Source organism: Lissotriton vulgaris, chromosome 3_1 (assembly GCF_964263255.1).
Source record: "Lissotriton vulgaris chromosome 3_1, aLisVul1.2, whole genome shotgun sequence".
In the NCBI taxonomy this organism is placed as follows: Eukaryota; Metazoa; Chordata; class Amphibia; order Caudata; family Salamandridae; genus Lissotriton; species Lissotriton vulgaris.
Genome location: NC_141689.1, coordinates 237,138,267 through 237,159,892, shown reverse-complemented (window position 1 = coordinate 237,159,892; position 21,626 = coordinate 237,138,267). Strand labels below are relative to the sequence as shown.

The 21,626-nt window shown below is 43.6% G+C and overlaps 1 protein-coding gene across 1 annotated transcript in view; it reads left to right on the top strand.

Moving 5' to 3' along the window:
• LOXHD1 (lipoxygenase homology PLAT domains 1) overlaps window positions 1-21,626 on the top strand; it is a 1,115,079-nt gene that overhangs the window by 569,217 nt on the left and 524,236 nt on the right. Inside the window, exons 11-13 of the mRNA XM_086960347.1 lie at window positions 12,097-12,195; window positions 13,635-13,783; window positions 18,327-18,450. Of these exons, the coding sequence (XP_086816473.1) occupies window positions 12,097-12,195; window positions 13,635-13,783; window positions 18,327-18,450 (372 nt within the window). The remainder of the gene's footprint in view (window positions 1-12,096; window positions 12,196-13,634; window positions 13,784-18,326; window positions 18,451-21,626) is intronic.

Here is a 21,626-nt window from a genome sequence, read left to right as displayed (position 1 = left end):
GAAGGGGGGCAGTAAAAATGGCTTGAGTCAGTCAGGCCAGAAGACTGAGCAGGCGGGCTATTGCCCACAAGGATACCATCAGCTTGGAAAGGGTTGGCTGAATTTCCTTCTTTAAGTTGTGCAATTTGGATTTGGGTAGTCTGATTTGTGCTGCTTAGGAGTGTACCACAAAACCCAGAAATTCCATTGACTGAAAGGGGCAGAGAACCGACTTGGACTTGTTGATTATGAAGCCCAACTCATGAAGAAGGGAAACCATCACCTATAAATGTAGGGTGGCTAGGGACATCGACTGAGCCGTGATAAGTATGTCGTCTAGGTGTATTATCAGTCGTATTCCTTACTCCCTCAGGTGGGCCACCACTGGCTTCATCAGTTTCGTGCCAAAGAAATTTCGAAAGGAAGGACCAGATATTCTAGGCTGTTTTACTTGGCCCTTTTTGCAGGGTCATCCCTGAACTTTTTGCCTTCTTCCTCTATTTTTTCTGACCTATTGTTGGCTATTTTATGACTCTGGGCACTTTACCACTGCTAACCAGTGCTAAAGAGCATATGCTGATGCTCTCCCTAGTGTAAATTGATATATTAATCAGTGGTTCCATGTTTGGCTATTTGGTTTACTTGTCAGACCCTAGTACAGTGCACTGAGTGTGCCCAGGGCGTGTAAATCCAAATGCTGCTGGTGGGCCTGCAGCACTGGTTGTGCCACCCACTGAAGCGGCCTTGTAAAATGTGTCTAAGGTCTGCCATTGCAGAGCCTGCGTGCAGTCTGGTACTGTCATGCAGACTGGGCAAGTGCACCCACTTGCCAGTCCCTAAACCTTCCAGGGTGCATTGTAAGTATAAGGTTGGAAAAGCCCTGATGTGTGTGGCATGCCCTAATGGTGAATTACAGCCATTTTCGTTTTCCACTATTGCAAGGCTACCTGTTCTCCATAGGCTAGAATGGGCTGTAGATTATTACATGCTTATAATCCTAACTGTCTCAGAGAACATGGTAGAAATTCGAGTTTAGTATGCCTGAACTCAGAATGATTTCCTACATCTTTTAGTGAAGTTGGTTTTAACATTCTGTTTTAACATTCTGTTTTTGCAAATACCACTTTTGTGGTATTTGTGGCATTCATGTGGCAAAAAGGCCCTGCAATGATCTGCTCCCTAGTCACCCCGTACCACCCTCCCAGAGCTTTACGCTCCAGTACTACTTTTCTGGCATCAACTAGAAAAATTAAACGAGCCAGGTGGGGATGCCGCTCCTTTTCGTGGAATGCTGCCTCTGTTTGGAATTCCCTACCTCTCACTTTGCGTAGCGAACCTGATCTTTTTGAATTTCGTAAAAAATTGAAAATACTTATGTTCAGTAATTCTTATTAGGCAGCACCCCCTCCCACCCGTCCTCAGCGCTACGAGGCCTCCGGGTAGAAATGCGCTTTACAAAACTCCATTTCATTTAATTTCATTTCATTTCACTTTTAGAAAGTAGGAATTTGCTTGTCTAACCTTTCAAGCCTGCCTCTGCTAGGTTGTGTATTCCTTTGTCTGGTTTTGTGAGTGACAGGGCTTGGGGATTCCAAGAGACCGGATGAGTCAGCCCAGTGGTGAATAGAGAGATCTGCAACTAGATGGGAGGGAGGAGTTGCACCTGAACCTTGAATAGGGCTGTGCCTGCCTTCCCCAATGCTGGCTCCACCTCCTGGGGAGTGGCTGATGTCTCTGCCCTGTACACTGAAAGAAGAGAAGGAGTCCTGTAAACAAAGTGCTCCAGGACTGTACTTGCCTTCCACAATGCTGGCTCCACCTCGTGTGGGGCTTCTGATGTGTCTGCCCTGCACTGTGAAAGGAAAGGAGAAGTCTGGTAAACAGAGTGCTTCAGAACTGGTTTGGACTGGGCAAAGGTCCCTCTCCCCTAAGAGAACAAAGGATTTTGGGGTATAAATATTGGGACCCTGATCCCTTGAAATGAGATCACTTTTGGACTACAAGAAGAAACCTTTACTGAGAAGAGGAACCTGAAGAAACTGAAGAGAGACTATTCCCAAGCTGAAGTGCTGCTTGGGGGATTGGCCTGCAGTAGTTGCCTTACTGCCAAAGGAAGGAGAAAGGAACTTTGTGTACTTTACTTTCAACTTGTGAAGGATCTCCAAGGGCTTGGAAAAGAGCTTGACTCCTGCTGAAGTCTCAGGGACAACAGACTTCAACCCCCAGCTCCCCAGAGTTCTTTGGAAGTGCCTGCTGCTGTTTTGGGCCTTCTGAGGGACTGCGTGTCGCAAGAAGCTGTAAGCGCGACTCATCGAAGAAGAAGCGCGTCGCCGTCGCTGTGCCTGCCGTCGCAACTCCAAAGGAGGGTGTCGCTGCTGGAACTGTCGCCACTGCACCGCATCGAAGAAAAGCGCCTCGCTTCCTCGAGAAGCGCGCCGCCGTCGGAGCTGCTGCCGTCACATTGTGGATGTCGCTGCTGTATTTGTCACATTGTGCGGAAGCTTCACGCATCGTGGGTGAAGAGTGTCGCAGTTGGAGCTGTTGCCGTTGCATCGCTGAATAAGGGTGTCGCCGCTGCAGTCCACGCATCGAACCAAGAACTTCTCGCATCCCCGGAGAAGCGTGCCGCATCTGGTAGATCTTCACGTCTTTATTTCTTTGCACCTGAACTTTGCCGCATTTCCCTCGCTGCGACATTGCTTGTCGTGGAAGCGCAATGCAACCTAAGATACATTGACGCAAAGGGTCGTATCTTAAGAACTGAACTGAACTAAGCTAAATCTACCATCTTAAAGTAACAGTATTGTGTATTTTTGTTGTTTATGGTCTTGTAGTAAATCTGTATAAATTATACTTATTTTTTTATATAAAACCTTGAGTGGAGTCCATCTGTAGTGTTGTGTCCATCTGTAGTGCTGTCACTGGGTTACTGTATGTGGTCACAAATGCTTAACACACTGCGTCTGAGATAAGCATGTCTGCTGTGCCAAGCTACCAAGGGGGTGAGCAGGGGTTATTTTAGGAGTGTAATCCCCTTATCCTGACTAGAGGCAAGGGTCCCTTTTTGTCACAAGTACCTCCCTGTGCCAACTAGCGAACCCCAAACCTAACATAGGCACATGTCCTTCCACATGAATTGCAGAATACGTCGGTGTGGTGGGTAGATGCGAATGGAGGGTAGGCATCTTTTAAGTCTAAAAGGACCATCCAGTCCCCATTCCTCAGTAGATCTACCAGTAGATGGATACCCTCCATCTTGAAGTGTTTGTAAGTGATGAACTGATTGAATTTTTTCAAATTTAGGACCAAGCTGTGTCCGCCTCCCTTTTTCTGCACCAGAAAGACATTGCTGCAGAAACCAACAGGACTGTAGTCTCAGTATGCTACCACATGTTTCCGCAGCAAGTCCTCTGTTTCTGCGTTTATAAAAGAATTGTCTTGTTAGGAAAATGTAATTGATGGGGAGGGGATCTTGATATGGAGTCTGATAAAACTTTTTCTGGAAGCCCTAAATCATCTGTAGGATCCAGGCATCCTGAGTGATGGTGTTCCATCAGGGAAGGAAGAATTGGACTTGACCCCCCAAAGGTGTGGAAACAGCATTTATTATCCTTAACTGAAGGGGACTGATTCTGGAATCCCGCTCTATGACCTCCTCGGTTGAAGCGGCTGCTGGAGAACTTCTGCCTTGTCGGGTAGAAGATGCCACCTTGGTAGTGTCTTGCCAGCCACCTCTGCCACGGCAGTAGCTACATCGTGTGGGGCCATTGTGGTAAAAGCGGCCTGGTGAGTGGCCCCTGCCTCGCCTGGCCCTGCCGAAAAGGCCAGCTTGAAAAACCCTCTGGATATTAGACTGGGCTTTGTCAAGGGAGGTAAAAGTACCCACGTATTTTGAGACATCCTTGACTAATCGGTCCCCAAATAGGAGGCCCTTGGATAAGGGATCCGCTTCCGCAGAGGCGAGTCCTTTAAATTTTGTTGTAATCTTGTCACATTTGCTGTCAATTCAAAGACATAGGTCCAATGCCAAGCTCTGTCTTCTGAGGGAGCATGGTATTTACTTTTCTTTCTCTGACTTCAAAGTAGGAGGATTTCAGTCTAGGGGCGTGAAAGGAAAGGTTATTTTTCCAGCACACAACAAAATGTAAATATCTATTAATTAATTGTGCTAATATTTTAGAATATTTCCAAATTAGGAAAGCACAGATGAAGCACTTTTTAGGGACATTCTAAAGTGGTCTGAAAACAAATATTTTAATGCAACCAAAACAAATCAATGCAGTAGGTGATGCCATTTTCACCCATTAATGTTTGTGCACTGTACAGTTATATCAGTATACCTGTGCAAATGTAATGATAATTTCAATTGAAACTGTGTGGTCTGTAATGGCAGTGCACTAGCACACCATGCATACTTCACTCACCACCACTCCACTCTGTGACACTCTACTCCACACTACGACAATCACCGCACCTCCTCTCTATGCCACTCCACTCTATGCAACTCCACTCTATGCCACTCCTCTACACAACACTCTACGCTTTTCCACTCTACGCCACACTACACCATGGCAATCTACTCTACTCCTCACTATGTTGCTCTACTCCACTCCACTCTTTGCCACTCCTCTCTATGCCACTCCACTCTCTTCCACTCCACTCTACCCCACTCCACCCCACTCCACTTCACGCTACTCTGCTCCACTTCACTCTACAGCACTCTACTTTGCTCTATGCCATTTCACTCTATGACGCTCTACACCACTCTAGGCCACTCTACTTCACTCAACGCTTCGACATTCTACACTGCTACGCTCTACTTCACGCACTCCACTTCACTCTATGCCACTCTACTCCTCTCTGCTGTACGATACGCCACAACATACCACTCCACGAAGAGCTGTGCCACTCCATCTACGCAACTCTGCTCCACTCTATGAAACTCTGAGCCACTCCACTCTACGACTCTCCACTCTTCGACATTCCACTCTACAATACTTTACTCCACTCTACGCTATGCCACTCCACTCCCCTCCATGCCCCTCCACTCTACGCCCCTCCACTCTACGACCCTCCCATCTAGAACCCTCCACTCTATGACCCTCCACTCCATGCCACTTTATGCCCCTCCCTCTAGACACAGCATTACACTCTACGGCACTTGGATCTGCTCCACTCTACACCACTGTACTCCACTCCACACCACTATATTCCACTCCACGATATTTCACGTCACATTATGATACTCCACTCTACTCTACGCCACTCTGCACCACTCTACTCCACACTGACACTTTATTCCATTCTACAACACTTTATTCCACTCTGTGCTACGCCACTTCACTCTACTCCATGCCACTCCCATCTACCCCATTCCACTCTATGCCTATCAACCTTGCACCACTCTGCTCTACAAGACACTATCCTACTCTACTCTATGAAACTCCACTCAACCAGACTCCATTCCACAACACTCTGCGATGCTCCACTCTACGGCACTCTACGCCACGCCATGCCCCTCCGCTCTACACCCAACCGCACTAAGACACTCTATGAAATTCCACTCTGACACTCTTTTCCACTCTGTGACACTCTATGCCCCTCCTCTCTACAACACTTTACTCAAATCCACTTTACTCCCACCACTCTATGACCCACCACTCTACGACTCTCCGCTCCACTCTACCCTACTCTACTCCACTCTATGCCATTCTACGCACTCTTTGACACTTTATTACACTCTACGCTATGCCACTCTTGTTGTGAGATCCCTATAGGGCCCACTGTTGCTTCTCCTCTATGTTAGCCTATGTTAACCTAACTGCACATGTAGTAGGCCGCTTTTGCTTTGCACATGTTACAAAATAACGCACTTGTTTTTGTGCCACACTTTTATTTTAAAAATAGGTTGCACATGTTCTGCTAGTCGGTTTTTTTGCTGGGATATAGTCTGAACATTTCATACAAGGCCAAACAACATTTTGCCCTGTTTTTCTCTGTGGTCGAAGACCAACACCTAGACACAATAGAGGAATCCAGCTGCTGTTTTCGAACAAGGCAATTCTTATATAAGCCCGGACTTGTCATTCTAAATATAGAGAGTGGAGATGTTTGAAGAGAAATGGTCCTGAGATCAGAGAGCTATGCGTCTGAGATGTAGACCAACTGTTTCAGGTATGGGGTCTAATCCCAGAGATATCTAATATATCACTGTGCTCCCATAGTGAGGGTAGGGTTAGGCAGATTTGTTATTCGCTATGAGAGGGCTTTTTCATGCTCAGTTTATTGATCATGCTAATCACATTGCTGACTTGCATGTGTTTTTTAATTGCAGCATAGGTGCTTCATGAGAACACAATAGTTTCAATAAATATTTTAATCATTCTTTGTGTATCTTTTCTGTTTATTGTAGACAGGTATGAGTAAGAAAATGAAAGGTGATGACCTGTTACCTCGAGCCCAGAGAGGGTTTAGAGTGTTGTGTTCTGAGGTGCTAACTTACCTGTTGCTCTGGAAGGTTGGGAGTGCAGGTGAGGCACTATGAGACTAGGCTTTATTACGATGGTGGTCGGACGAGCGCCTGACTGCCATTATTTTGGGCTCATAACCATCCAATAAGGAGTCGCCAGCCCAGACAGCCCAATTACGATACGTCTGCCATGCAGTCAGTCAGTCAGTCAAAATACTTTATTCGATTTTAAATAAAATCATAAAAAGACATACATTCCATACATGTTAAAATATATTTTACAGATACTTTATAAACAATACGTAGTATAAAAATGTTGAATTACATTAGATGTGCAATAGATAAAAATTCAACACATAAGATAAAAAGTTTGAACTACGTAGGGTGTACAGTCAATAGGTTATACTCGGTGGTGCACTACGTAATCTAATTCGAGATGCCGCTACTAAGTAATTTGCCATACAAAATATACTACGGATGTTACTCAATGACTAGAGATAAAGTAGTGCCGGTCTTACTTGTAGGAAACCTGCCTCCCTTAAGATTGGTAACAGGTATTTTTTCCGTAACTCAGTAAACAAACCACAAAACATAACAAAATGCATGGTATCCTGGATTGAGAAATTGTCACAGGAACAAGGTGGGGCTGTCTCTGGTCTGGCCCATGTCTGAAAATTGCCCAAATAAAAATGGATCAAATTAAATCTAAACTTAGTCAAAAGAAACCTATGGAAAGGCCTGGTGACAATACTGAGGTAGGGTTCCAGAGCTATAGTATTTAATGACAAGTAATGAGCCCTCACAGAGGGCTTCTGCAATTCCTTTTCCTCACTACCTAGTCTTGCCATAATCATGAAATTCCTCTTGACTGCAGTCAGTCATAAATATCTCTTTTTCCAATGCAAAAGAAAAAGGGATGTTTGTGAACATCCATGCAATGCAACATGTGCTAGGCACCATGTGGTGCCTGGTGCATGGTGCATGGCTGATTGGGGGGCACTACAAGTGCCCCCAGGCCACATTGCAAAGGTCCACAGGGAATGGGGCCCTGCTCTGTGCCCACGGTCCCTTTCTGACTGCCTTTCCATGGCGGTGGGACACCCATGAACAGGCTGTTGGAAAGGGACATTGATATTCCTACGGCAGTGCTTGTGCAGGCACCGCCTCCATTGCAGGGATTGCGGTCTGACCGATACCCCAAAGGGGTCCTTGAGCCTGTTGGTGCTAGGTGGGCCCTCCGACATCTGTGCTCCCACCAACTGCATTGTAATGTGGTGGTCAGACTGCTATCCTGGTTGTCGGGTAGACTGCCACCAATGGCCTGTCGCTGCGATCTGCCTGACATCCTCATCAAGCCCCGTAGTCTGGATTTGGGATTATAGGTTCTGATGTGGTATGGTGACCAAGTCCCTACATACTGATGTTCTATGATCCCAGGCCTAGTTCTGTTTCTAAACAGAATCCCTGCAACACTCAACTGTACTACACTTCACTCTACGACATTCCATGGTACTCTCCTCTATTCCAATCCACTCTATGACACTCCATGACACAACACTCCGCTCCATTCTACAACACTCTATGATCCTCCACTTTACGACATTCTACTCCACTATACCCCACTACACTCTATGACCCTCCCCTCCACTCTATGACAGTCTACAACACTTTATGCCACTCTACACCACTCCATTCCACGCCACTCTGCCCTATGCCGCGATACTCTACATCACTTCACTCTATTCCACTTCACTCTACAACCCTCCATTCTACAACCCTCCACTCTACCACACTCCACTCAATGACATTCCACTCTACCACACTGCACTCTATCCCACTCCACTTTACAACACTCCACTCCACTGCACTCAACGCCATTCCACTCTCTGACACTCTACGCCCATCCACTCTTCTCCTCTCTATGACACTCCTCTCTACGACACTTCACACTTCACTCTAAAACACTCCACTCTATGGCACCCTACTCTAATCCACTCTACTCCGCATTACAACACTGGACTGTACTCCACTCTATGTCACTCTACTCCCCTCTACTTCAATGTAGGCCACCCTACCCTACTCCATTCTATTCTACGTCACTCCATGGCATTCTACGACCCTCCACTCTATGACACTCTACTCTGTGCAACTCCCTCTATGCCACTCCATGCCACTTTACTCCACTCTATGCCACTCCACTCTACTCTATGACATACTACTCTACTCTACCCAACTACTCCACTCTACAAAATTCCACTCTGTGCCTCTTTGTCTCGCCACTCTACAACACTTTATGCAACTCGACTCAATAAAACTCTACTCCACTCCATACCCCACTACACCCCTCTACGTCCCTTCACTCTACACCACTCCACTGTACTCCACAACACTCTACTGTAAGATACTCCACTTTACGACAGTTCACAACACTCCTCTCCACTCTATGCCACCCCACAACCCTCCACTATCTGCCACTCCATGTCACTCCATGCAAATCTATGCCACGCCACTCTATGACACTCCACTGCACTCTATACCACTCCACTGTACGATACAGCCCTTCACTCTGCCACTTCCCTGTACGCCACTAAATTTCAGCCATGTTGAACAGCAGCCATGCTAGTTCTTGCGTAGGCACGACCTACAGGCTTTTGCCAATGCTTGTTATTTTTTAGTAGTGGCTTAAACTTGCAGTTTGTGAATACCTAAGATTAGTAAACTTACTTAAAAGTGTAAGCGTACGCAAAAGCGTAAATTACCTTTGTAAATCGGCCCATTTTTTGTCAAAAGAACGCTATAACCTTCCATCTACATCGATGCTGAGATTGTAAGCCTTTGACATCTACAAGGTCTTGATGCATTAATGACCACTAATTGTTGACTATTCCCAAAAACCTGGTTAATCGAGTTGGGCTGAGTTTACTAACTTGCACAATATCTTTTGTTCTCAACATTGCATCCTCTGTAATGTGTTTTAATTTCCAGTGATTTGTCTCTGGTTTCACATCAATTTACTTGATAGAATTAAGCTGTGTGACACCATAAACACAAACCTCCAATAAACACACAAGATGGCACTCGTTATAGAAATATTCATTTTGTTATCGACATCCAACCTCTCGCTTCCATGCCATTTAAATGGGAAATGCTATTCTTCTAATAACGTTACTAAGCTAAGGTCGGTTGTAGACACCTTGACTTCTGTATATTAAAAAAGAAATGAGAGTCTCTCTATAACATTAAATAAGACTGAATGTAAAAAATTAATTAACTCAAATAAACGCACCATAATTGCATTTTTTTGAAAACATTATTTGGGGAGAACTCCCCAAACCTCCCATGCAGCGGTCAGGCACTCTTGCAGCGTTCGCTTGCTACATGCAGTAGGAGGGCTCGTCTGACAAAATTTGCCAGATTTCTTTCGGTTCCCAATCAAACCAAGGTTAGGACTGCTGAGTGATGGGGCTATTCTGAACATGTACAATGATGAAGTAGTTTGCATATTATAAACAATCTGATTACAGTGTTGTTCAATCCTACTCCTGCATATTTCTGGCAGTGGCACACTAGTTGTAATTCTTGACACATTGTGCGCATTTTTGGCCCAATGGCACTTGAGCGTGTTATAATGTTTGCATTGCCATAGATGTGGCCATTTATAGCATTGTCATTACTTTTGTTTGCATCTCAATCTTTAAGAGTGAGAGGTGTTCTATGTCTGAAGTCACTCAACCATTCCTCAATGCAGTCACCCGTGTATCAATCCATTCACTGACTCACCTATTCATTTTGCAAGCACTCAGTCACTCACTTATTCATCCATCCGTGTACTCACACATCCTCCCACCTGCTGACTCACATAAACACACTCACCCACACACTAAAATTTGCCAGATATTGAAGAATCACTTTCATTTCTAAAATAGCCAGAACTATTGGCTTTGTTAATGCATATTTTTCTTATTGCCAATGCGGAGCTAGCATTTCTTTTTCTCTTGTTGCCAATGCTGTTCCACATCAAGGATCGGCTAAGAGCCAAAAGGTCAGCTAAAGCCTTCCAAAGGTGTCTCATATTGGCTTTGCCAGTGCTTGTTACATATGCATCCACACACATCCGCACATGGGCACTCAGCTCATATACAGCTAACAATCAATAAGGCAGAGACCAGCCCTGCATTCTCAAAGAACGAGGCCTGCTGAGGTGGAGTAAGGTGACACTAAAGCAGGCAGTGTTGTGTGCCCTACAAATTCACTGCAGTTTACTGGGTCCATCCTGGCCAGTGGTGTTCTTCAAGATATCCTCATATCCGTCTGTTCGTGTATACTTCCCCACAACTGCATTGACTACTTTACACAAACCACGCCCACCAGTGTTATCATTCAGAAGAGGACAGATCTTCAAAACACAGGCGTTCAGGGCTACCTCTGACAGCCTGGCCCACAACACAGTCAACTACTAACTAGGGACCTCAAATTACAACTGTCATTTGTTATGCATATTTTTTCTTTCTATGCAGCTCTTACTACGCTTCACTAACTTAGACAGAGCGAGGTTCGAAACTCTGTTCAGTGAGCTATGTTCCTATTAATGTGTACTCTCTTTGAAAATTGAATTATGTGTTCAGAGAGCGACAGAACCATGCTGAATAGTTATCACTGAGTAGTAGTTCTACTACCATTACACTGTATAAAACTGAACGGCCGTAATATGTGCTTTCCTACAAAAAAGGAAACACCTTTCTATTGTAGCCACAACCCAGCATATCCAGATCAGACCCGCTGAGGTTCAGGGGTGCACATCACAGGAAATAGCAGTATAACCCGCCTCGCAACTGGTAAAAGAGCCAATTATCAAACCCGCATCTTTATCGTGTAAAATGTAAACGTATCTCAGTATGTGGCAAATATAATACACACAGACCTCTGATTCTTAGGAACCTTACGGCAGGAAACATTGCCCATCGCTAGATACTGCCATATCAATTATCCAACTGATGAGTTAATTTCATAAAGTTTGTATAAACTTGAAAACCCTAATAAAAACTGCATTCCTAAAAATAAAAAGGATATATAGTCCAGAGGAGTTCCACAAATTGTATTCTTGTGATAAAACGTTTGATTCCGCATAAACAGCTTATTCACTCGGCACTCCAGAAGGCATGTCATGTTTCAGGCAAGGTTTTTGTATCTCTTCCTCCTCAAACGAACTGAAATATCAGTCGGATCTTTTGAAATAAGCTTCAAATAGCACAAGTCTTTTTGCTTTCGGCTGCCAATGTGTGTTTCTCTGGCTAACCGGCTTACTTAGGGCTGTGATATGATCTCACAAGAATATTGTTTTTGTAGAATTGATGTGAAATATCGCTTGTGATCGTAAATAATTCTATATCTGTAAAGCAGGTTTCTCTCTGGTGGACCTTTCTCCTCCTGGCTGTTGTTCTGTCCTAATAAGTTTGTGTCTAATAACTAATATTACTAATAAAGAATTATTAGTGCACTGGGAATCACTTTATAAAAAGAAAATCTAAGGTGCCATTTGTAGGTTATATTGATATTGATTACTGAAAAGGAAGTTCATCTGTTGCAGTCAAGTTGATACTCTACAATCATTGGTGCTTCTAACTCTATGTGTGTTTCTTCTATTGCAGTAAATAAATACGTCGCCAGAGTATTCACCGGTGCCAATAACGGTAGTGGGACGGACGCAGATGTTTTTCTCAATATCTTTGGAGAGAATGGAGATACTGGTAAAGTTCAGCATGCAATATGTTTCTGAAGCCACACCTTTATTTCTTTAACCTAAGATGATCAGAAAATATGCGTAGAAAGTCTTTTCATAGCGAAGCTGGGAATCCGAAATATGATATTAAAATTACCAAAAACATGGTAAATATCTTGAATTTTACACTGAAGCATCAACTTTCAAATGTGTGTCGATTAAAAGTATATACTTCAAAGATAGAATGTAATATTGTATGCCTGATAAGAAAGGAAGAATTCCTGTATTTCTTTCTCAAAAGTGGTACTCACCCCATCAGTAACCTTTCAAATGAAAGAACAGGCCACACAGTACGTATAGAGATACGAAAGTAAACTTAAAATAGCTATTTACCACAATTGTAATGCGGTATTTGTGCATTTGCTTACCGTTTTTCAAGATAAATTTTAATGGATTTATTTATGTAGCATGTTTTCTTCAAAGAGGGGAATCCTTCCCAAGCATTATCTTAATATTGTACTTGGCAAAATAGCTATTTGAACATATAGGGGTAGAGATAGAAAACAATTGTTAATCTACACTCAGAGATTTAAATCCATGTCCTAGTGTAGATTTATGATACTGCATAACACTTGAATGGAAAGCTGCCCCTGGCACTGGTGTCCATATGGATTCCTTGAAAAATCACTTGATCACATTCCTCCTGTACAAGGATCTTTGTTGGGGAGAACTCACAGGGAGAATGGAAACCCCTGTGCAAATGCAATTTTTTTCTTTTTGATCCATTTTCCTTAACAAACTGGAAAGGGATTTATAAACACTAATCATCACAATCTGTAAAAGGAAATGCTAGAAGTGGGTGAATACTCAGAAACTTAGATGTTTGTGGGCATTGGCAAAATCTAAGGCTGAGTGGAATTTACGGGCATAGAGGTCTGCACTCATGGTGGAGATCTCCATGCACGTTGGATTAATTTTGCGAATTCCTGGCTGGCAAATGTAGTCATAAACCTATATGGATAACTTTATTCACCTTTTGAATAGGTCCCACCCATGGACTTTGGTCGATAACTTGGGAGGTAGATTTCCAAAGTTAATATAACTTCATCCAACTCTTTCAATAAATTACAGATTCTCTCAGTTTCAACACTTTACATAGTCCTAGGGAATGCAGAAGGCAAGGCACACCAATAAACTGCACATCTAGATGGATTAATGCCCATCAACTGCACTATAAATTATAAAATTGACAAATCAACTTCTGAACCCCAGCTAAAAACCACAGCTTGCTCTGGTGTAGCTCCTGTCACTGATATGTAGGCTGTTGACTATTTTGCAACAGGCAGTGCGAAATAGTGGACTAAGACTGTCTGCATGAGGTAGGTTTTCTATGAAGTTGCTCTGGTCTTCAGTGCCTGTACTATAGGCCGCCATTCACTTCCTGCATTTCTGTTCTTATTATCCCAGGGGAGCGAAGACTCGACAATGACAAAGACAACTTTGAGAAAGGTGCTGAAGACAAATTTACCATTGATGCACCAAATCTCGGCAAGATCAGGAAGATTACCATTGGCCATAACAACAAGGGATCATCGGCCGGCTGGTTTCTTGAAAAGGTTTGTTTTGTGATATAAATAATTTATGCTTCAAAGATGAGCTTCATTTGTTGACAGCACTAACAGAGAGAGATCATATTCTAAGTTCGATTTCAGGTCCTGCAATCACTTCTAAATATTTAAGAATATTGATGCAAAGGAATAACTAGAATGTTTCAGACTTAATTTGAGCTGTAGCTAGTGGATATATATATTTCACTCATGTAATCTGCCTTCTTAAAACTGAAGAACAATTGTGAAATTTACACTAATATGCCACTTTGCCTAATTATGCAGCATTCGCCTTAACATTTTATGGTGATGGTGACAATTTGCAGTAAATATTTACAGTGAATGGTGCGATTTGTGGGGAAAATTTACTGCAAATGCAAGGGAACAACAGACCATGGGAGGCTGGGATTCGTGGTGCTCTTCTTTAAATGCATCCTCGAGCCAAAAATTGGCATGAGCATGCATTTCGTGCTAAAATATAGCGCAAAACAACAGATTTGCATTTCACATAATTACGCGTAATTTCGCTGTATTTTCACATTATCATGCAAAAGCAAATTATGCAATTTTCACACCCCCTGAACTAAATTTCTATAATATCCAGTGTATGCTACTCTCCCGGTATTTTGGCTCCTCTTTGAGCTCTCAATTGTTGCATCCAGGTGTATAAGACAACAGCTGCCATACACCTAAAACCAGCCAGGACTATATACTTTGTCAATGGTTGTTAGCTGTTTAAGATAAATGAGTAGCAACAATCTTGTAAATAATTAATATTGAAAATGTTTCAATTCTGAAATTGAAACTGTAAATTAAACATTATTGAGGCCTATGGAAGGAATAGTGGTCTTCAGAGTGTCACAATCACTCCCTTATGTTCACTGTGTCCGACAGGTACATCTTTTTTCTCTCCACGCCTCGTCCATCGGCATATCTTGCATCTTATCCCTTTCCTCTGTGGATTCTCTTTTCACTCTACCCTGAATGCTCTTCTTCCTATCCTTCACAGTGCACAGCTGCCCAACAGCTCAGGGATCTCCGTACAAAAGAGGTCAGTTTTAGCATCACATCTGTGAGACCCATGTAAATGTAGTAGTATTTGTATAGTACACTGAATCGACCCCCGAAGGGGTATCTCAGGCGCTTGTACGCATACCACTGCGGACCCCTTCCTGGCTTTTCCCTGTGAAGGGCCCACTCCTGGGCACCCCCAATGTGCAGCCAGGCATCCTAGCTTTGTTGGGGCCGTTGTGGAGATTAAGCAAGCTATTGCCCAGAGTTGCACCCATGATTAGAATAGGCACCGAGGCGAGAATTATCAGGTCCGCGGAAATTGAGCCCAAGACCCGTCGAGGCGGGAATTAAACCCTGGTCCCGGGCTAGACCTCTGCATCAGGGTCTGCCGCTCTCACCATTGAGCCACACTTCTCCACAGATCCCATGTCCTTCTGATATGTGTATGTGATCTTTATGTCAGCAGTGACCTGCTTGAAACCACATTTTAAAATTTTTAAAGACTCAGTGTGAGCTACGGCTGAGCTGACCTCATAGTCAAAACAGTCTTAGTCTTGTTGAGTAGCCATTTTCTATAGGGTATTCCTAGCGCACCCCTGTAGCTTGCAAAAACGGTACACTCTTCCGCAGAATAAAATGCAAAGGATGCATGCACAGCTAAACAAAAAACATATGACAGCTAACAAATAATCATGATAAAAACTTCAAACTAATTTATTTAAAAGGACTGAGATTTAATAATTGAAATTACACAATATAAAACGTCCCAAAGTACTGACCGGTAAAAATGTAAATCACTGAGGTACAGAAAACCAAAATGGCAGACGCATGCCTCTCTTAAGCTTCTCTTCAGATCTCGTATAGTTCCACCCAAGGTAAGCATACTCCTGGCTCAAATGAAATCCCTTTCCTTCTAGCACCCTTGTCTTCAACATAAGCTTGGGAAAGGCTCCACTTAGTCCCCGCAAAGGGAGTAAGCGTCATGGCTGCTATTGACACGATTCGCCTGGGTATATATGTCTGCTGTCCTGAAGCCCATCACACTACAAGCTTTTGAAGCTGGCCACTTGGCTAAGGTGCCCCAGGTGGGACCGCCATGTGCTATTTGCTTTAAATTAAATTGGGTATTTTCAGGAAATATGACAACTTATGAAACAGATAAAAAATATGTAGGCAAAACCCAATGTTTATATTGATGTTGTCATACTTATTTACCAAAATGATTTCCACCATAAGGTTGTATCTTTTAATAACAAAAGTTAGCTAGATAGGCTTAAGAAAGGATTCATTTTAAAAAGTTGTTCTTGGAATTCAGCCAATCTGAAGCCTTTGCAGAAACCATAGACAGCTACCCAGGTTACCATTTCAAATGTAACTGGGAAACCATCTTACATTTCAGCTGTACAAAGCATTTTAGGGCACATATTGGCTAGGCTGATGTACAAATATGTCACAAAGGAACATAGGTCAGCATTATTGTAATTCTGTAATAAATACAGAATCTGTGACTTAGATTATTTGGATGGGTGCTTTGGAATCAACATAGCCATCTAACAGATTGTAGCATGTCCGTCCCAGCTTCATACTGAATAAAAAATGCATCATACCAGTAACATTGGCAGTGTGGTGCTCCAAGCACTATTCGATAGGTTGTGAGTGCAGAAAATTGGAAATCCTCTTGTAGATGTCCATAATTGGAGAGAGGAGTTGCCCTAATGGCTAGGGCGGTCGTCCTCGAATCTGGAGAACTGGGTTCGAGTCTCTGCAACAACACGGATACATCCTGTGATCCTTGGCAAATCACTTAGGGGCAGATGAATCAAAGCAATTTTAGTCGCAAACGCTGCGATTCGCAAAAAAGCAGCATTTGCAACCAAAAAATCGCAAAATGGTATGTATGAAGGAAATTGCATAGCAAAATTAAGGAATCGCAAAATTTGCGATTCCTTAAATTCACGTAAGCATTTAAGGAATCCCGAATTGCAATTCCTTAAATGCTATGCATCAAGCATTCAATTATTGCGATTTCTCCTTAAGAAATCGCAAATTACCACCAACTTCAAGTTGGTGGTAATTTGCGATTTCTTTCACAAATGCAATTTTTGGCATTTGTGAAGGTGACATATGGTGCACATACATGCCCTTAGGGCATGTATGTGCGCCATATGCGCACACATGTAAATTTCAGGGGTGCATCAGGGTGTCCTTATGACACCCTTGCCCCCTTGAAATTATTCTCAATTTGAGATTCTCAAATTGCGAATCGCAAATTGAAAATAACTTCACATTTATTCCTATGGGCCTCCTGGCCCATAGAAATGAATGGGAAATTATTCCTTAATTGCGATTAGCAATTTGCTAATCGCAATTAAGGAATTTTAAGAAATCGCTAAAAAATGTCGATTTTTTTATATACATACCATTTTGCAATTCTCAAATAGCGATGTAACTGGAACTGGTGCTATGTAAAGCGCTCTGATACCCGATTCGGGCCAAGTTCCCGCTATATAAAACTCCGTAAAATAAAAAATAAATTAAAAAATTGTTCATCAGGTTTAAACTTCACCTTGACGCCTTCGGGTATTTGTTTGCGCTGTATAAATAGTAATTCAACTGACCTATGGTTGAAATAACCCAATTCACAAAGACCTTCTTTGGAACAAATAAGAAGATGTGCGTAAGCATATCACATGCATAGCTTGCATTTCATATTCATTTTATATTCACTTAAATATCCTCTGGAGGCAATCTGGAGGTTCCTGAAGCACCTTTTAGGCACTCATATGTAAGTGGGATTCCCAAAAATGTTGTGCTGTAATTCTCCAGGAATCTCCACATTTGCTTCAGTGCAAACCTCTACATATACACAGGGCCACTGGAAATATGCACTTTTTGGGGGGATTTGCCACATAATCAATCATCTGCTGCAAAATTCGCAGATTTTACCCCCCAGAAAGTTTCTATCTAAAAGGGATCAAAAGTTACTAAACATGTGACAACATATTTTGCTGCACTGTGGAGGGTCCATCGCAAACGTTGACTGATCACGCTTCAATTGCCTGTTGCTGTATTTGAGTGTTAAACTGTTACTAATAAGGTGGAACCTTTGACCAGAGAATGTAAACATGTAAACTAGGCAAAATAATGCAGTAATACTGCTGCAAAACGTGCCACATTACACTACATAATTTCCTTTTCTTGCCACATAATTTTTAGTCAACCGTGTCGCATAACTTAGTCCTCCCATGTCACAAAATTCCAGTGGTCCTGAAAATACAGTATCAGCTGGCTGGTACATATCTGAGATGCTAGCTTGTGCAGATAATATATTGATGAAGCAGCACTTGTTGTACTGGAACTGATCTTGCTGAACAGTGAATTCCAGTTGTATTCCCAGGATGACCATTAGTTGTGAAACTGTTCTCCAATGAATTTCATTGTATACAAATTTACACATCAAAGGCATTTACAAAAGAAGCTATCATGTGTGGTTCAATTTCTGGCTACTGATTTTATCACATTCACTTTTCCCCGGCAGGTGATCCTTGAGGACATTGGAAATAAAGCTGTGTACGAGTTCCCTGTCTCTCGCTGGTTTGCTATCGATGAAGATGATGGCAAAATTCAAAGAGATATTTTAGTGGGTGGAAGTGAGGCCACAGGTAAGAACAATACATCAAAAACACCAAAGTGCAGTGATGAGCTGTTTTAAACATAAATCTATACAATTCTGATCTTTGAAAGTTCCTTTTGGTTGAGGTTAGTGGGCTAACCTTTACATTTATGATTTGTGTGTCAGTTTTGATTGTTTGTATTTATTACTACAAGAAGGTACATTGGCATTTAGAGAACTCCAGCTACAGAATTGGAAGACAAATAGTTTTGGTGGAGCATTAGAGCCCACTCAAGCACTGGTGTCTGACTCCATAGGGATCTCTTGTAACACAACCTGTGATTGTGCACTCTGGTACACATGGTGCTGTGCTTGCTTCCACAGTGACATGCACTGTTGGCCTGTGTTGATCTGTGTGCTACTGCAGTTGGTGAAGCATGCGCCTCTCTGCTGTACTTCCACAGTGACCTCCAGTGGATACCTGTATCAGTTCACCCTGATGAATCCTATGTGATGCCTGACGTCATAGTGATCTTTAGTGACGGTGTGTAGTGTTACTTTCTTGCACATCAAGAGCTCGTGCTTGACTCCCCAGGGACCATTAGTGATCGAATATGGTACTGCACCCAGGAAACATCCAATGCATGCACCTGACTCCCCAGTGACCTTTAGTACCCTCCTGTGATACTGTATCCTAACAGTGGCGGCTGGTAGGAGACAGGGGTTGGGGAAAACTTACCTGCTGGTGCCGTCACCAGCCGTCGCAAGTCGCCGCCTCTCCTCCGCAGGGCAGGAACCAGGAACAGGAAGCACCCTGCATTCTAGACTTCCCTGACCAATTATCTCTTTGCTGATAGCAGAGCAGCGATTGGTCTGAGCACCGTGATTCAGCGCTCAGACTGAGAGTGGAAGCCTGGGCGTGTTCTCCACCCAGGCTGTAAAGCAGCCTGGGTAGAGAACATGCAAAGTGTGCATGACTGTCTTGGGCCGGCCAAACAGTCATTTGCACTTTAGGTGCAGCAGAAGCAGCCACTCCTCCTCCCTGTGATGCCGGGAGCCCAGCCCTGCCCCGCACTAACCTGGCGCGCGACAACTGCAATACAAAGAATAAAGTGATAGAAACGCTCCGTTATCATTTTATTTTTTATTTTGTACGCCTTTATAGCAGTGGGTCAACTTTCCTCCGCCTCACCGGAGGAGCTGCCGCTGTATCCTAAATATATCCAGCATGTGCGCCTGACTCCCCAGTGGCCTTTAGTACCCTTCTGTGATACTGTATCCTAACAGTGGTGGCTGGTAGGAGACAGGGGTTGGGGAAAACTTACCTGCTGGTGCCGTCACCAGCCGTCGCAAGTCGCCGCCTCTCCTCCGCAGGGCAGGAACCAGAAACAGGAAGCACCCTGTCTTCTAGACTTCCCTGACCAATTATCCCTTTGCTGATAGCAGAGCAGCGATTTGTCTGAGCGCCGTGATTCAGCGCTCAGACAGAGAGTGGAAGCCTGGGCGTGTTCTCCACCCAGGATGTAAAGCAGCCTGGGTAGAGAACATGCAAAGTGCGCATGACTGTCTTGGGCCGGCCAAACAGTCATGTGCACTTTAGGTGCAGCAGAAGCAGCCACTCCTCCTCCCTGTGATGCCGGGAGTCCAGCCCTGCCCCGCACTAACCTGGCGCTCGACAACTGCAATACAAAGAATAAAGTGATAGAAACGCTCCGTTATACATTTTCTTTGTACGCCTTTATAGCAGTGGGTCGACTTTCCTCCTCCTTACCGGAGGAGCTGCCGCTGTATCCTAAATATATCCAGCATGTTTGCCTGACACCACAGTGATCTTCTGTACCTTTTGGTGATGCAACGTCCATGAGGATCCAGTGCCTGACTACACAGTGACCAGTAGTAACCACCTGTGGTCCTGCATGGTCAATACACCCCAAGCATGTGCCTGATGCCATAGTAACCTCTTAGTATCCAACTGTGGTACTGCATCCAGGGCACATCAAGGGCTTGCGCCTGACTCCAGTGTGACTTTTACTAATCACCTCTGATACTGCATCCGCAATATATCTAGTGTACAACTCCCCAGTGACCCTTAGTGTTACTCCCATCATACCCCAGTATACTGACCTTTAGGAACTGCGCCAGATTTCACATCTATTCACATGTGTTGCTTGTTTGACTCTACAATGACATAAGTGATGGCCTTTGAGACTCTGGCATGATAACGCCAGTTCTTATGTGTGCCTGACTCCACAGTGACCTGTAGTGACCTCCTGTGGGACTATCTCTTTCAACATCAAGTCCTTATCTGGCTCCAAAGTGATATTTAGTGACAGCTTGTCGTACTGCACGCACGATATATCAATTGCATGTCTGACTCCACAGGGAGCTCTAGTAAATACCGGTGGTACTGCACCCATGATACATCTAGTGTGTGTGCCTGACTGCACTGTGAACTTTAGTTACCTTCTGTAGTACCACATCCATACACCCATGATGTATCCAGATTTTGATCCTGATTCGTCAGTGACGTTTCATAACTTCCTGTAGTATTGCACCCATGATGCTTAAAGTGTATGTGCCGCACTCCAGAGTGACCTTTAGTAACCACTTGTGGTACTGCACCCAGGATGTACAAATACTTTGTGCCTGACTCATCTGTGACCTTTAGTATCCACCTGTGGTACTGCACCCATGATGTATGTAGAATTTGCACCTGACTTATCAGTGACCTTGAGTATCTTCCTGTGGTACTGCGCCCATGATGCCTCCAGTGTATGTGCCTGACTCCTCAGTCAGTTTTAGTAACTACCTGTGGTCCTGCACCGAAGATACTTTTCTTTTTATTCATTTTGTATTTGTAAAGTTTTATTTAGCGCTAGCTAGACCCGTAGGTATCAGAGCGCTTTACATACACAAAGGAAAAGAAAGATGGCATAACATGGCAGGATAAGAGGATGTATAAAGATATAAGCAAAGACATAATACTTATGTATTCAGTGAGGGGGGAAAGATGAAGGGGGTTGTCACAGTCAGATAACCACCATCTTTGAAGGTTAACTTGAGGGGGGAGTCCATTATGTTATTAAAGTCTAGGAACGTTGACTTGGTCAGGAAAGTATTGGTTGAGGAGAAGGAGTTTTAGGTCCTTTTTGAAGCAAGAGAAGGAAGGGTTGCATCTGAGGTCAATCAGGAGTGGGTTCCACATCCTGGGTACGTTGCCAGAGA